Here is a 17,352-nt window from a genome sequence, read left to right on the forward strand (position 1 = left end):
TAAAAATCGGTCGAGCCAGCTCTGAGAAAAGTGAGAATGTAATTTGAAATAGGATTTTTTTCACTTATCACCTTGTAATTCCGGAACCGGAATCAAATCAAAATTCAGGAACCTTATAAAGGGACAATTATACCATTTATTTGAATTTTAGTTTGAGAGAATCGGTTTAGCCGTCTCGGAGAAAAGGTAGTACACTTATATTCATATTTTTGGCACATCTAACAATGTAATTCCGGAACCAGAAGTCGGATTCGAATAAAACTCAGGTACTTTGTATGGGGTTGCAAGACTTTTCATTTGAATGCAAGTTCATGAAAATCGGTTTAGCTCTCTCCGAGAAAAGAGAGATTGCGAAAAATGTTACATACATTCATACACACACATATATACGTTTTGCGTATTCGATGAACTGTTTCGAATATGACACTCGAACCTCCAGGCCTCGGTTCAAAAGTCGGTTTGCACTGTGATTGCATAACCTTTTTCTTATGAGAAAGGCAAAAATGTGTACAATATTTTCATACATTTTGTACCTTCCAATATCGGGAAAATAAGAACCACAAAAACAACCGAAACACAACCTAGATTCGATTGTGTGTTTTGCTATACTCAAATAGCACACGGTACACGGTTAAGAAACCGAACATCGTACCGCGTAGTGGTGTACACGTTACACGGTTGAAATTTCGTGTCTCGATTTAAAAGCAACCGGCTGTGGAACCGAACACGATGTGCAAGTGCAAGTGTTGAGAGTGAGTAAACCGTACCGTGCCGAAACCGGTATTGTTGAGCGCACCACATCGATCAGCGAGCCCCATAATTCTTTCAGTGTATGCTTACAGAGCCAAGCCCACAGTGTAGAGTAGGGATCGACATAAACAGAAACGTCTACGCAATATGAAGCTTATCCGTCATCACCATCATTTCATTTTCTCGATCAACACGTTGATAAAACAGTGAAGTACGGTTATACATTTATACATTTATATAGTTTGAATTAATAACGTTACACATTTAATTTGCATTGAAATAGGAAACTTTGTGTGAAAACAACGAGGGCTATTTAGCGATCACCGTTGACATAATATATTAGCAGTAGGTGAGAAACAAACTTGCGTTAATTTTAGGTTATCACAAATGCCGCTCATTTTAGATACTGTTCTTGTTCTGAACACTAATGTTAACCAAGTTACGTTAGTAGAAAAATCACTAAACGTAAGTTATATAAACCTATCTCTATAACTCGATCCTATCTAAAACGTCATTTGTACAATACGGAATTTGTAACTCTGATTTGGCTGGATTAATCTAAATAAACGTTAACAGAATCGAAACGATTTCTTTGCGACTCAAGCTATTGATAACAGGTATTTGTTTACAACTCTGGCTGCTTGGATGGAGGTTTGTGTTCGAAATCATAATCATTACTGCTGTGACCACCATCAGCTAAGATTATTAAATAAATAATTATGATGATGTACCTCACAGGCAGCAATAGAAGCAAAAACAAATTCTCAATTTCGCTGCAAAGCGGAGAAAGAGATATGAATATAATTGAACAGCGTATCGCCCGAGCACTGATGCTCAGTTCTTCTATTCAATTAGGCTGTTTCTTAATGTGTCGCAGGCTAGCTACTGGTTCGGGCGAAATTTCCCCGGTAAGGAGCTACGGTTTCGAGTCCCGTCTCTGCGGTAGCTTTTTTGCGGTTTTCATTACATGATTGTATTCAGAAGTCATTTTTCAATCTGTTTTCCAAGTTAGATTCTGATCGAATAAAATTGGCTCAAGACGGCTCTACATCTTATCAAGACTGAAACAAATCATTCAAGATGGTTTGATTTCGTTTTCAATATATTGTATTCGAAATCTTAATCGTTACTGCTGTCACCACATATCAGCTGAGATCATCAAATAGATGATGACGCTGATGTACCCAAAGGCAGCAAAAAGGACAAAAACAAAATCTCAAATAAGCCTCCGACGGTAAAGCGGATTGTTACTTGCGATGCGACGTGTAGTAATGACTAGTGCTGGGGTTGCCATAGAGATGTGACTGTTATTGAACGACCTGGCGCCCGAGCACATGCAGGGTAGTTTAATTGGCTAAACTTCCCCGGATAGAAGCTAGCTACGGTTTGAGTCCTGTCTGCGGTAGCATTTTCGCGAATTTCATTACATACTTGTATACGCATGACATTTTACAATTCAGTTAGTCTAGTTCAAATTTGGATCCTATATTTTCAATTTTTGCCTTTCTCATATAGAAAGGCTATGCAATCGCTGTGAGAACCGACTTTACAACCGAAACCCGGAGGGCCGAGTGTCATATAACAATCGGCTCAGTTCGTCGAGATCACAAAATATCTGTGTGTGTATGTGTGTTTGTGTGTGTATGTATGTATGTGTGTGTATGTATGTGTGTATGTGACAAATAATGTCACTCAATTTTCTCAGAAATGGCTGAACCGATTTTCACAAACTTAAATTCAAATGAAAGGTCTCAAGGTCCCATACAAAGTTCCTGAGTTTCATTTGGATCCGACTTCCGGTTCCAGTATTACAGTTCGATAAGAGAAAATTTCCAATTTCATGAGTGGTTTGCTTTTCTCATATGCAATCACTGTGAAAACCGACTTTTTAACCGAGGCCCAGAGGGCCGAATGTTATATACCATTCATCTCAGCTCGACAAACTGAGCAAATGTCTATGTGTGTGTGTTTCCGCATAGGTGTGTGTGCGTGTGTGTGTGTGCCGGAATGTGTGTGTGTATGTAACAAAAATATGCCCTCACTTTTCTCAGAAACCGATTTTCACAAATTAAGATTCGAATGAAAGTTCTCATGGTCCCATAGGATGCTATTGAATTTCATCCCGATCCGACTTCCGGCTCCGGAGATATAGGATGATATGTACAAAAAAATGGAAAAAATATGCACTCACTTTTTTCAGAGATGGCTTAACCGATTTTCACAAACTTAGCTTCAAATAAAAGGTATTATGGCCCCATAGCCTGCTATTGAATTTCATTTGGATCCAACTTCCGGTTCCGGAGTTATATAGTAATATGTGAAAATTTTAAAAAAGTTTGCACTCAATTATCTCTGAAACGAAGTTAAATAGAATAAAGAAGTGAATAAAGAATGATAAGTGGAAAATTACCAATTCCATGAGTATTTTTTACGAACGATGGTTAAAAACAGGTACAAATCCCATAAAACTGTCTGATATTTTTTCTAGTTTGCAGAGCTTGTTAGTTTGTGGGCATTAGGTTTCGGAAGCACCGCACGGAACCACCCGCGATCCCATTTCAACCAGAATATTAGTTGATTTTCTGAATTCGATTGGTTAAAATTTGGTACAACTAATCGATTGTTGTTTTAACCAAACTGTCATTTTTGTTTTTCGTTTAGCAGAAACGATGGTTGGAACAACTAATTTAACTGTTTGAAAAAAAAATGCTGTCAATTAGTGAGGACACACACCTTTCAATTTCAACAAATATTTTAGTTGAAATAACTGGGAAACAAAATTCTGTTAGTTGAAAAATAAATCGGTTTTATTTGTTTTAGACATTCCAAATAGTTGAATCAACTCGAACAATGTTACTGATTTGCGAAAATAATCAAAATATACTTACTGATATACGTCATGATCTATTTGAAATAAGTTCGGTATGTTCAGATTCATGAAATAAATATCGTTGTTAAAATAGAAAACAGTATTTTAAATTGACATGTAATATCATTGGGGCTGGGAAAACCACCGATCACTGCTGATTTTAAGTGATATTTACCAAAGAATAAATTATCATTACGAAATCAAAACTTATCTGATCTCTAAGTGATTTTGATTTTTGTATGATCATGATCATGCCAAGTCTAGATCAGTAAAGATCTAAATACTAAAAAAATACTTCTGATTCGTTCGGAAATGATTGATTATATGAGCTTGGGTCTCCGGCATTTGACAGCATTCAAAACAACATATTTTTCAACTACTTGAATATATGCAAATCAAAAACCATATTGGTTGTGCAGCGCCACTAGCAAATTTTCCTTCGAATTTGCTAGTATTGTAGAAAAAAGTAGGAAATTGTGAAGGAAACTCTCATATCAGCGTAGCTGCAACCTTCAAGTATAAAATTTGTTATTGAAGCATGCACATTTTTGAGCATTAGTCAGCGTCACGATGTTTAAGAAATTTTGTTATAAAATCATAGACAGTTCCGGGCATTAGTCAGCGCGGCAATGTTGTAAAAACAAAGTTATATTTTTTTACGGGCACTGCCTCTGGCCTAGCGACAGTGGTTCCGGCTGTCGGTAGAACTTCGGGAGAAAATCGGATGAACTTCTTACTTGAAATCACAAGCTCGGCTTGTACTAAAATCTTCGGGCTTCACCCGAAAGAAAATGCTAGGAGCTTAAAAACCCATAGTTGGGAAGAGTTCGAGTCAGTTCAATTTTAACGAGTGCGCGGTAAATAGCCGTTGGTCTCGGGCGTCGGCCCGTAGACAAATTAGTAGAAGTTCAGTTTTACAGAGTGCGGTAGCTAGGCGCGAGTCTCGGGAGTCGACCCGTAGACAGATTAAGTAGTTTTTGCTTCGAGTATTCGGGTTAGTTCAGATTCAATTTCTGAAGGCATCTAAAGAATTGAGTGAAAGATTACTGTAATGAGTGAAGATTTAACAGTTTCATGTGCAGTGTTTGATATTCATATGCGAGAAAAAGGGAAATAGTTAGACACAACCATTGTTCATGTTAGGGTAGTGTTGATAATATACGACAACAAAAGTATGTGTTGAAGAATAACTTCTTTTATTAATGTAAACGAGTAAATGTGAAGACATATATCCGACGAGTTCACCATGAAGTGTTGTGAATAGATTTACAAACTCGTGGAGTATGCACTAGACTGTACTGTAGTAGGACATACGTTCATATGTGCATAAACCTAATGATATGCCGAGCTTAGTGAGACTGCGTGAAGTGTTAGCCTTATTAACAATCGTTAGTGACTTTTGTTAGATTGTGAGAAAGAACTCCTAAAACAGCCTAATCCTTCACTATTGAGAATAAGTAGCTGTCAAGTGAAAAGCACAAAAAAATTTTGAAACTCAGAAAAGGTGAAATTCGTGATATTAAACTCAAGTACATGGGTGAATCAATACAATGACATAAAAGAGAAACCGAATTGAAGAGTATTACTCCGTATAGAACTGAAAGAAACATCCTCTTCGTTATTCCTCTTCCGCCACCGCTCGGCCGGAAGATTGCAGTTGGATCAAAAAGAAATTAGTTAAATCAACTATCGCAAAAATCAAAAACTGCGATATCGCAATTTTATGATCGAAAGGTTCTCCGTGCGAAAGTGGTGATGAAAAACTCCAAAAATAGAACTCTCTTCGATTTCTCAGCGATGCTTGAACCGATTTTCACAAATCTTAATTTTAATTAATGCTCATATTATCTTTGAAGCTGCTGTGAAATTTCATCTGGATCCGACTTCCGGTTTCGGAGTTATAGGGTTAAATTTGTTCAATATTGTACACCGTCACATAAACCGGCAAAACAAAACTAAACTGGTCTCAAAACTACACAAATCGATTGCCATTATCAGTAGGCAACTAAACAAACCGATTCCTGCTATCCTGGTTCCCGATCTCCGGTTCCGGAATCACCGGAAATAGTGGTCGTATATTCCAAAATGGATCTCACTCACTTTTCTCAGCGATGGTTTGACCGATTTCCACAAACTTAGATTCAAATGAAAGGTCTCATGGTCCCATACGGAATTCCTGAATTGCATCCGGATCCGAGTTATAGGGTAAACCTTTATTCCTAATCTTAGGGTCAAATGAAAGGTCCTATCAAAAATAACTGCATATTTTCGGATACAAAAAAATTTAAATCGTCGTTTAAAGTACGATGACGAAATCGTATAAAATCTTCAAAATTTGAATATAAACTAGTAGAGTTTGTACGTCTTGTTAGTTGGTGGCGGTACGAATCGACTACGATTATACCGGTTCTCGGGTTCCGGTGCTGGAAGTGCATTTTGATTACAATATCACAATATTATATATGAGAAAGGCATCATTACATCACTAGGTGGATTAAAGCAGGTTTTTTCATAAGCGATGGCGAAACGAGGTGCACATTTATATAAAACTTACTGCTAAATTCATCTTGTTGGTAGATCTTGTTAGTTAGTGACTATATAAATATATAAAATATATAAATATATACTTTATGACGTCCCTAGTTTCCGCTTCCGAAAGCACCGATAACAGTGAAGAAAATCTCCAAAAACGGAACTCAATTCGATTTCTCAGCAACGGTTAAGCCGATTTTCACGAATCATGATTCAAATTAAAGCTCCCATTGTCTTCAAATATGCTGTGCAGTTTCATCCTGATCCGACTTCCGTTTCCGAAATTATAGGGAGATGAGTGTCAAAACATGCTCAAACATGTCAAACGTGATTTGTTCAATTTCGTATAGCGTGCAGGGTTGTCACATTAAAATTTATATTTTCAGGTGAAAAAAATATAGATTTTCTAATTCTTGTATTCGATTTGTACCTACTTGTTAGTTAAATAACGATACTTTCCTATAAAAGTATACTTATTGCCATTCTCATATAGAAAGTTTATGCAATCTCTTGAAAAATTGTCTAGTGAGAATTGGCGCAGAGGGCTAAGTGTTCTTTACCATTCGACACAGTTCATCAAACTGAGCAATGTATGCGTCTGTGTGTGTATGTGTGTGCGTATGTATCAAATAATATCGTTCATAAAATAAAAAAATCTCATAGTCCCAAAGGCTGCTATTGAATTTCATCATGCTTTCATATGGTAAAGTGTGTTTAAAATTGCACACCGTCATTTAGAGCGACGATGCAAAAAAAGAAATGAATTCTTCTAGATTTGGCTCAAAACTGATTCAATTTGTAGGCTATATTAGTTACTTACTAAACGAACGGAAGTATTCTTAGTGTCAGTAGGATCCATAGTACTAGCCATGCAATGATTATGTACACTACGAATCGGCTGCGAAGTCTGTTGAAACAGAAAGGCCAAATTCCACAAAAGGAATGTAATGCCAGGACTTTGCTTTTTCATATAACTGTTGTTAAGAAGGCCAAAATGAGTTTTGAGGACCCGGTGTCTTCTAGCAAGAACATCCAGCCATATAATAAAGAATTTCGCTATACCAGCTTAAACCCGCCTGATGGTTTGTTTGTTAGAAGGGTGCGTCTTTCTCATTTCAGACCTTCAGGGAGAAACACAAAGCTTCCCCCACGTGACTCAGGTTGGCAATCCACTCCATCATCCAGTCATTCACTTGTAGGTACCCTGATGCACTCCCTGGCCCTCCCCGTTGTCGATATAATTGAGCATAATACAATATAATATAATATAATATAATATAATATACTATAATATAATATAATATAATATAATATAATATAATATAATATAATATAATATAATATAATATAATATAATATAATATAATATAATATAATATAATATGATATAAATTATAATAAAAAATATAGTGTAATACAATACAACATAACATGATATAATATAATATAACTACAGAAAACAGACATCCAAACTAGTACAAACTTTTTCAAAAAACTTGGTAAAGCATACAAGTGAAATCCGTTAAAAATCACCGTTGCACACGACTTTGCACGCATGAATGTCTGTTGGATATCTGTTCTCTGTGATATAACATAATATAAAATAATATAATATAATATAACATTATGTAATATAATACAATATAAAATGATATAATGTAATGCAGTATAATACCATACAACATAATATAACATAACAAAATATATTATAAGACGATAATGTATGAAATAATATGCTATGATACAATATATTACAAATAATGCAACAAGCAACAGAACCACATGTTGCAATATACTATGATACATATTGCACTTTAACAGATCGGCTGAAAAGTTCGTATCGTTTCTATGAGAGGGCGCCACTAGAATTAAATCCATACCATTTTCAGTTAGTACCAACCTTCAAAAGATACGTGTATAAATTTGACAGCTGTCTGATTATTAGTTTGTGAGATATTGCATTTTGAGTGAAGCTACTTTTGTTATTATGAAAAAAAATGAAAAAAAAGGAATTTCGTGTGTTGATGAAACACTACTTTTTGATGAAAAAAAGTGCCGCCGATACCAAAAATGGCTTGATGAGTGTTATCCAGACTCTGCACCGGGCGAAGCAACAATTCGTAAGCGGTTTGCAAAATTTCGTACTGGTCATATGAGCACCGAAGACGATGAACGCAGTGGACGTACCAAAGAGGCTGTTACCGATGAAAATGTGAAAAAAATCCACAAAATGATTTTGAATGACCGTAAAGTGAAGTTGATCGAGATAGCTGACACCCTAAAGATATCAAAGGAACGTGTTGCACATATTATTCACGAATATTTGGATATTAGAAAGCTTTTTGCAAAATGGGTGCCACGTGAGCTCACAATAGATCAAAAATAACAACAAAAAACCATGCTGACATTGAACGAATTGCTCCCTCATACAGGTGCAAAATCTGGAGAATACGCTGTATGAGGGAGCAATTCGAAGCCCAATTCGTTCAATGTCAGCATGGTTTTTTGTTGTTATTTTTGATCGATTGTGAGCTCACGCGGCACCCATTTTGCACAAAGCTTTCTAATATCCAAATATTCGTGAATAATATGTGCAACACGTTCCTTTGATATCTTTAGGGTGTCAGCTATCTCGATCAACTTCACTTTACGGTCATTCAAAATCATTTTGTGGATTTTTTTCACATTTTCATCGGTAACAGCCTCTTTGGTACGTCCACTGCGTTCATCGTCTTCGGTGCTCATATGACCAGTACGAAATTTTGCAAACCGCTTACGAATTGTTGCTTCGCCCGGTGCAGAGTCTGGATAACACTCATCAAGCCATTTTTGGTATCGGCGGCACTTATTTTCATCAAAAAGTAGTGTTTCATCAACACACGAAATTCCTTTTTTTCCATTTTTTTCATAATAACAAAAGTAGCTTCACTCAAAATGCAATATCTCACAAACTAATAATCAGACAGCTGTCAAATTTATACACGTATCTTTTGAAGGTTGGTACTAACTGAAAATGGTATGGATTTAATTATAGTGGCGCCCTCTCATAGAAACGATACGAACTTTTCAGCCGATCTGTTATAAGAGGCATAATAACACAAAAAATAATAATATGATGTATTCGAAATTACCCTTTCGGCGAAATGACCCTTTCGGCAAAATGATCTTTTCGGCGAAATGACTCTTTCATCGTAATGACCCCATCGGCGAAACGACTTTCGGCGAAACAACTTTCGGCGAACTGACCCGCTCCCGATTGAACACATTTAGCCCTATAGATCTAGAACCGGGAGTCGAACCCGCATGAAATTAAACTGCAGCCTATGAGACTATAGGAACTTTCATTTGAACCTGTTTGTGGAAATCGATCAAATCATCTTTGAGAAAATCGAGTGAATCTCGTTCTAGAGTGTTTGACCACTATTTCCATTACTTAGATCATCAAATGATGAGATAACTAAGTCCTCACAAGTTCCTATCTCATGCCTCACCGAGCGTCTATGATGACATTTGGTCAATAGAACGGCCTTAGTAGTAGAATGAGAGTGTGAGAAATGGCTTGTAGGTTGAAGCCCATCTTAACAGTTCGGCTGAAAAGTTCGTATCGTTTAATAGAAACACACATTTTTTTGCCAAAATTCGTTTTTATTATTCAACATAATTGCCATCAGAGGCGATACAGCGATTATAGCGATCTTCCAACTTTTCGATACCACTTTTGTAGTACGATTTGTCCTTTGCCTCAAAATAGGCCTCAGTTTCAGCGATTACCTCTTCATTGCTTCTAAATTTTTTACCAGCGAGCATTCTCTTGAGGTCTGAGAACAGGAAAAAGTCACTGGGGGCAAAATCTGGAGAATACGCTGTATGAGGGAGCAATTCGAACCCCAATTCGTTCAATGTCAGCATGGTTTTTTGTTGTTATTTTTGATCGATTGTGAGCTCACGCGGCACCCATTTTGCACAAAGCTTTCTAATATCCAAATATCCTGTAATCGCCTCGTTTGTCCGGTCTACTCAAAACTAGGTTTCTTTGCTTTAGTTAGGTAGCGAGCGGTAGCGAGGTCGGACAGCACACGAATCAAATCGATGTGACGAAGCGCATTAGATATTTTTCACTCAGTAAACGGAAAATACCAAAATGTCCAAATGATGTCCTCATGGTAATAACCAAATCATATATATATATATATATATATATATATATATATATATATATAATAATTTAATTTTAACTCACACGGAGAACCCACAGATCACAAAATTACAATATTGCAATTGTTGTTTCACGCCCTGGTTGTTTCAACTATAATGTTGTTGATTTAACTAACATATCTGTTAATTTTGACATAACCATTCAGGTAACCGAAATTGGTGTATTCAAATGCTGTCACTTGGCGGAGAACGAAGACAGCAAAAGGCAGAACAAAAAACCTCTTCATTTCACCAGAAGCGTTTCATATTGAAAATTTTCAATGGTAAATGAACGTCATTTATGTTAGTTACGTAGTGGTCGTTTTATGTAAGTGAAAGTATGCAGAAGAATATAACAGTTAATTACAAAACAAGTTTTCCATGTGTTAAATAGATATTCCTACAGTATACATGTTTTAATTTCATCTGAGAGTAATGTATTCTAGGACAGTTCATGTCAATGTTATTAAAACCGCTTAACGCATTAGGTGTACCAGCGAGCCATTCTGCAAGTGAAGGAATAATTTCCTAATTCCCTGTGACCATTTTTCTGGTGAGTTCCCTTTTGAGAATTGTAATCTTTTGGTTCATTTCTATATCCTTTGTGAGTTTAGTGATAAAGATATAAGCAGTTAATTAGGTAAAATTTCGTTGTTCAAGCAGTGAACGATTAGCTGCCCCCCGAAGAGGGTAACAGTAAAAAATATTTATTGCAATTGGCGTTTTAAGTTCAAATAACTGAATAATTGGTTGAAACAACTGAGACATTTTTTTTGCTTTCATGCATACAAGTAACTTTGCTGGGATTGTGTCTTTGCTCAATTGCACGAGTGACATCTCATTGAAACGTTTCATTGTTCGCTTAGGGTGTTTGGTATTGCTCAACTGAAACGTTTCATTACTTGTTGGGTGTCGTTGCTAAGCTGCCAGCACGATAAATCTAAAATGACAGATTAGTTAAAACAACAGTCGATAAGTTGTACCAAATTTTAACCAATCAAAATCAGAAAAACAACTAATATTTTAGTTGTTTTGCGATCGCTGACTTTTCCGTGCATATTCCAATAAATAGTTATTAAAAAAAGGAATTTCGTATGGGACCACAAGATCTTTCATTTGAATCTACGATTGTGAATTTCGGTTCAACCATCTCCAAACAGTGAGGGCATAAAAATGTTACATACAAGCAAGCACACATAGACATTTTGTGTACTAGTGTTTTGTGTACTTTATGAGAAAGGCAAAAACATTACGGATAGCCTAATGCGAAGATAGAACCTAATGTCAGTAACAAAGAGAGCGCAAGACGTTGAATTGAACTTAAGATTGACACTAGCATAGGAAGTGCGAGGCTTAACTTACTTTCTGGCCTCTTTGATTTGTTATAATTGCATTCCTTGCTTATATCAATCTAAGTTAAGCTTTCGCTCAATTCAGCTTCTCGTGCTCATTTCAAAAGTGGCGTAAGACGTTTCGCATTGCAGCCTCTCACTGTCAGGGGAGATAGGAAATCACTGATGTAGACCAGTTTTTCCAAATTTAGATGAGCTTAGTTTATCGAAACCATGAAAATGATTGTCCCTTTGTCAGTAAACATTCATATAACTCTTATAAATAATCCCAAAATAATTGTAAAAAACATTAGCCTAATAAACAATTTTCGTTTAATCCATCTAGTGCATCACGAACAAATGTCAACTGACTCACAAGTCGCATCAACTGATGATAGCAGCTTCAAGGCTCACAAAGTATATTTAACTTCTACTTCGGACGAAATAATGCCGCGATCCGATGACATGGATAAGATTTGCGAACTATCTGATATTACTGACTCTGTAGAAGTATTGAATAGTGAATTTGTGAAGTCCGGTATTTTCATAACCGATGATGGTATTACGATTGATATTGCAGGTAGCACTGGCTTGAAAAAAACAGGATTTTCAGAAAACCTCTATGATTCTAGCACCACTGTTCAATTAAAGGCTCCTAACATTAGTAAAATTCCCATTTCTCCATTACCGCTCAGACGTAAAAGTGTAGAATATCCGGCAATGATTACTAACGAGAAAGCACACTTGAATCGGAAACTACCAACATATCGATCCGTACGCAAAGTCAATCCGACTTCAGAACAAAAAGATAATACTTGGAGTGGCCGAAACATTAAGCAAAGATCAACTATAGCGGCCGATACATTTGATTGCAAAATTGGTTCTCCTGCGACAATATCTCGCCATTCGCCATCTAAAACGAATCAGCAAGATAAAAATACTAAAAAAACGAAAACAGAAAATAATTCAGTAAATACATCACCGAATATAAACGAACCCACTTCAACTTTAGCACAACAATTGATGGAAGCTGCTTCCGGTGCCCAAAATGACACCCAAATCATAGTCAAAGTTAAACAGTTACTCTCCAAATATTCCATTGATTCCTCGCAAACTATACCAAGAAACGAGTTCGAAGATTTCACTATGGCCTGGGTGAATAACAATGGTGTCGTCGATCGCAATGTAATCGAATCGTCCGAAATTTTATCCAAACGAAATTCAACTGTATCTACTGCATTGGAAGGATGTAACTGCAAAGAGAACTCTACGGAAACTTCTCCGGGAAGAGATAAAAGTATGTCTAAGATTCCAGCACCAATTCGCTCAAATACAGGATTGTATTGACGTCGGTGCCACAATTCAATAAACTCTTCTACTGCAAAGCATTAATGGTAAGTAAGCAATTCGTTGCATTCGTACATACATAGACGGCACATTTTAAAATAATTCCGATAAATTTATATTTCGTACTAAGCTTTTTCAGTTTTTTCTATTTTACAGGTAGACATTTCTCATCATTTTGGTATTGAAAATGCCCTACTTTTCACCATACGGCGCCAATTGAAAAATGCTGAAAAGCCGCGTAACCTTTCACAGTCATAATTTTGAACGATATTAATTCAGTGTTGATGGATTTATATAATTTTACTACCAATCGATTCGGAAACATTTAACTTAAACATATATGGCAACATCGCTCCAGTATGTCAACAGCATAGCATAGCATGCCAACTCCCCTTTCTGAGTAGCCTAGACAACCGTATAATGTCGATAGCGGTAGCTAAGAATTACGCTGCGGTCTACCTGTACCGATGGTATAAGTCCACCAAACAGGCAAGCCGTGTGGCATCCGGTGGAATTTTTTTCTACCAAGAATTGATCCACTGGTTTCCTGTTTCATGTCGTGAAATTCCGCAAAAATAGAAACTCCCAAGTCAAGGTGTATTTCCGTGCAAATGACTGAATGGCTGCAGGAGATTAAATAATGCAATCATGAAAAGAATATCTTGGGTTTCGCCCCTACTGTGTTAACCGAAGCTCTGGAACAGTGGACGATTTTATTCTTCGCAACTCGTGGGATTTAAATGATTAATTAGTCAATAAATTTGGTTTCTTCTAGTTAATGTACGATAATTGCTGGGAATGGAGTGCTCATTACTATAATTGATAATGGTTAGAGTAGCGCAAATCAATCTCTAGCATAAACGTACATTAACTGTAATCTATCCAGAATTCTGAAAAAAGGTGAAGCTTCTATAGCTTTGGTTTAAGAACCATATTTTCAAAAGAGAACAATTTAAGTTGAAAAGTTATTAAACCAAGTCTTCATTGCCTTCAACAAGAACTTGCATACTTGCAAATAGTGCTCTCGATGTATCTCTCATATCGAAGCTCATAACTCTAGATATCTGTGCTGTAACAATTTGTAATACTATGGATGGCATACACAAAAAAATGCAGAAATTGTTTGGTATTTTTGTCGCATAACCAACTTTCGCCGAGCGATGACTTCAAACAGTCATACTGCTGCAAAAGTGATTTACCGCTTATAACCGACAGTGACATAAATGCTCACCATATTATTTGGAACAGCACAGATATAACTTCGAGAGGCTGTGATATGATGGAATTTAAGAACAGTGCAAACCTGCACATATTCAATGCAGAAAATCATCCAACTTTTGCCAGATATTTGCGAGACTTATGCGAGACGAAAGGACGTTTTGGACGTAATTCTCTGCTTGTAGAATTGCGGTAAACTGGCTCGTCTCTGATGAGCTCGAACCGTCATTATCTGATCATAAGTACAACTTTTTTTAATCATTCAAACGTTAAATTTGATATTCTCACATATCGTTATCCAAAATCTACAAACTGGGACGTCTATGAAGAGAGCTTGGTGACTAGATTTGACGGGTACCAACCAACAATTGAAACCCCAATTGATTTGGAAAATGTTTTCGATAAGACAAACTCACTTATAGTTGCAGCATATGAATAGTTAACAGGGTCTGAGTGTTTAGCAGAATATTTATGATAGAATAAAAATTTGTTACCCCATTGAATTCTACTATAGGTATGTCACGTCACTATACACATTCAGTATGTATCTCACAACACTTTTGATACATGTATTATAGACGTCACATCACAGATACGTATTTCGAATACTACTTGTATTTATCATCAGTGTATCAGGTCTCTAAGTAAATTGAAAGAATGTTGTTCCTTTATATGAACCGGACGTAGATAGATTCTTAACAACAGGTAGAAATACCCTGAAAAATTGTTTAGGTTATTTATTTATTTATTTATTTATTTATTTATTTATTTATTTATTTATTTATTTATTTATTTATTTATTTATTTATTTATTTATTTATTTATTTATTTATTTATTTATTTATTTATTTATTTATTTATTTATTTATTTATTTATTTATTTATTTATTTATTTATTTATTTATTTATTTATTTATTTATTTATTTATTTATTTATTTATTTATTTATTTATTTATTTATTTATTTATTTATTTATTTATTTATTTATTTATTTATTTATTTATTTATTTATTTATTTATTTATTTATTTATTTATTTATTTATTTATTTATTTATTTATTTATTTATTTATTTATTTATTTATTTATTTATTTATTTATTTATTTATTTATTTATTTATTTATTTATTTATTTATTTATTTATTTATTTATTTATTTATTTATTTATTTATTTATTTATTTATTTATTTATTTATTTATTTATTTATTTATTTATTTATTTATTTATTTATTTATTTATTTATTTATTTATTTATTTATTTATTTATTTATTTATTTATTTATTTATTTATTTATTTATTTATTTATTTATTTATTTATTTATTTATTTATTTATTTATTTATTTATTTATTTATTTATTTATTTATTTATTTATTTATTTATTTATTTATTTATTTATTTATTTATTTATTTATTTATTTATTTATTTATTTATTTATTTATTTATTTATTTATTTATTTATTTATTTATTTATTTATTTATTTATTTATTTATTTATTTATTTATTTATTTATTTATTTATTTATTTATTTATTTATTTATTTATTTATTTATTTATTTATTTATTTATTTATTTATTTATTTATTTATTTATTTATTTATTTATTTATTTATTTATTTATTTATTTATTTATTTATTTATTTATTTATTTATTTATTTATTTATTTATTTATTTATTTATTTACTTATTTGGGAGTAGGGAGAAGCCCGATGGAGATAAAATTTAGCAATCTCTCTCTCTCTCTCCAGCAGGCATAAAACCTCCTCATCAGTATCAACAGATTACAATGATCCAACAGATACATTTGGACTTAACACTAGCAATTTGAACTAACAATCAAAACCAATGACACACCAATGACACCAAGCATTACATGGCAGTAATAGTGCTTTTTCTTAAAAGGTGAGAGAGTAGAAAAAAGTGGGTAGGCGAATTGTGTACCAGGGTTGGTGGAGGAGGTGGTAAAGGAGCGTGGACTAACGACGATGTTAGAATCCGCATGTAGATCTAATTAGTGATTAAAAAGTTGGTGGAAGGAAAAGAAAACGTCGATGTTAGAATCGGCATGTAGATCTAATTAGTGATCGAAAAAAGCATGGTGGAAGACAGAGAAAAAGAGGACGGGACTACCGGGTTAATTTCTGTGAGCAAATCTAGTTAGTGTCCAATGAAGATGGTGGAGAGACGACGTGGGGGTTGAACGAAAAAATAATGCTGTCGGTTACAAAACAAATACTGATCGCAAGGCTAATCCGACAAGTGATTAAGAAACAATCGTTTGATCATATTTCGAGATAAATTATAGTCGATAACATTGGAACAGTTGTTGAAAGTTCGGCACATACTGGAGAATGGTTTATTGTACCCATAATTTGTTCTTGCAATAGGTAATCTGAGAAAGGGAACGTAGATTAAGTCGATGAATGTCGAGATTAATCAACTGCAAAAGCTCGGGACAGTCTATATGTGATTGAAGTAAATCAGCAACGAAAGTTGCCTTGGAGATATTTCGACGAACAAATAACCGATCCAAGTCAATAAGCTTACAGCGATTTATGTAACTATAAAGATTAGCAGGATCTCTCCAAGGTAGGTTACGCAGGGCTAATCTAACAAATTTATGCTGAATGGCTTCAATCCGCTCTATGTCGATTTGATAATGAGGTGACCAGACAACAGCTGAATATTCATGTGTCGCGCGGACTAAAGAACAATATAATGCTTTTAGACAATGTGATGCGGAGTGCAGATGGAAGACGGAACGTGGAGACGGCGTATGATCATTTTGATCAAATAAATAGGAAACTGGAAATCAGACATTTTTGCTATTAAACCTTTGTGCCAAACACTGTCGAATGCTTTTTCTATATTTAGAAGAGCAACTCCAGTGGATAACCCAGAAGATTTATTTGCTTTCATCATGTTCGTTACTCTGACAAGTTGATGAGTAATGTCGAAATTTTAAATTTTTAATAAGAATATTAAAAATTCCATCATTACCAGGAGCCTTCATGTTTTTGAGTTTCCTAATAATTGATTTAATTTCATCAAAATTCGTCTCAATAATGTCAGCGTGTGATAACACTTTTGTTTCAGTGAGACTTCA

At 34.5% G+C, this 17,352-nt stretch overlaps 1 protein-coding gene across 6 annotated transcripts in view; it reads left to right on the forward strand.

Annotated features, from left to right (window-relative positions):
* The window catches only part of LOC131429404 (GAS2-like protein pickled eggs), a 556,322-nt gene that overhangs the window by 510,112 nt on the left and 28,858 nt on the right, over positions 1-17,352 (forward strand). For 5 of the 6 annotated variants that reach the window (XM_058593488.1, XM_058593485.1, XM_058593486.1 and 2 more), the window contains one exon: positions 12,023-13,070. The exons of the other annotated variant lie outside the window; for it this stretch is intronic. In XM_058593488.1, the coding sequence (XP_058449471.1) occupies positions 12,023-13,023 (1,001 nt within the window). In that variant the 3' untranslated portion in view covers positions 13,024-13,070. The remainder of the gene's footprint in view (positions 1-12,022; positions 13,071-17,352) is intronic. 6 annotated transcript variants of the gene reach the window in all.

Source organism: Malaya genurostris, chromosome 2 (assembly GCF_030247185.1).
Source record: "Malaya genurostris strain Urasoe2022 chromosome 2, Malgen_1.1, whole genome shotgun sequence".
In the NCBI taxonomy this organism is placed as follows: Eukaryota; Metazoa; Arthropoda; class Insecta; order Diptera; family Culicidae; genus Malaya; species Malaya genurostris.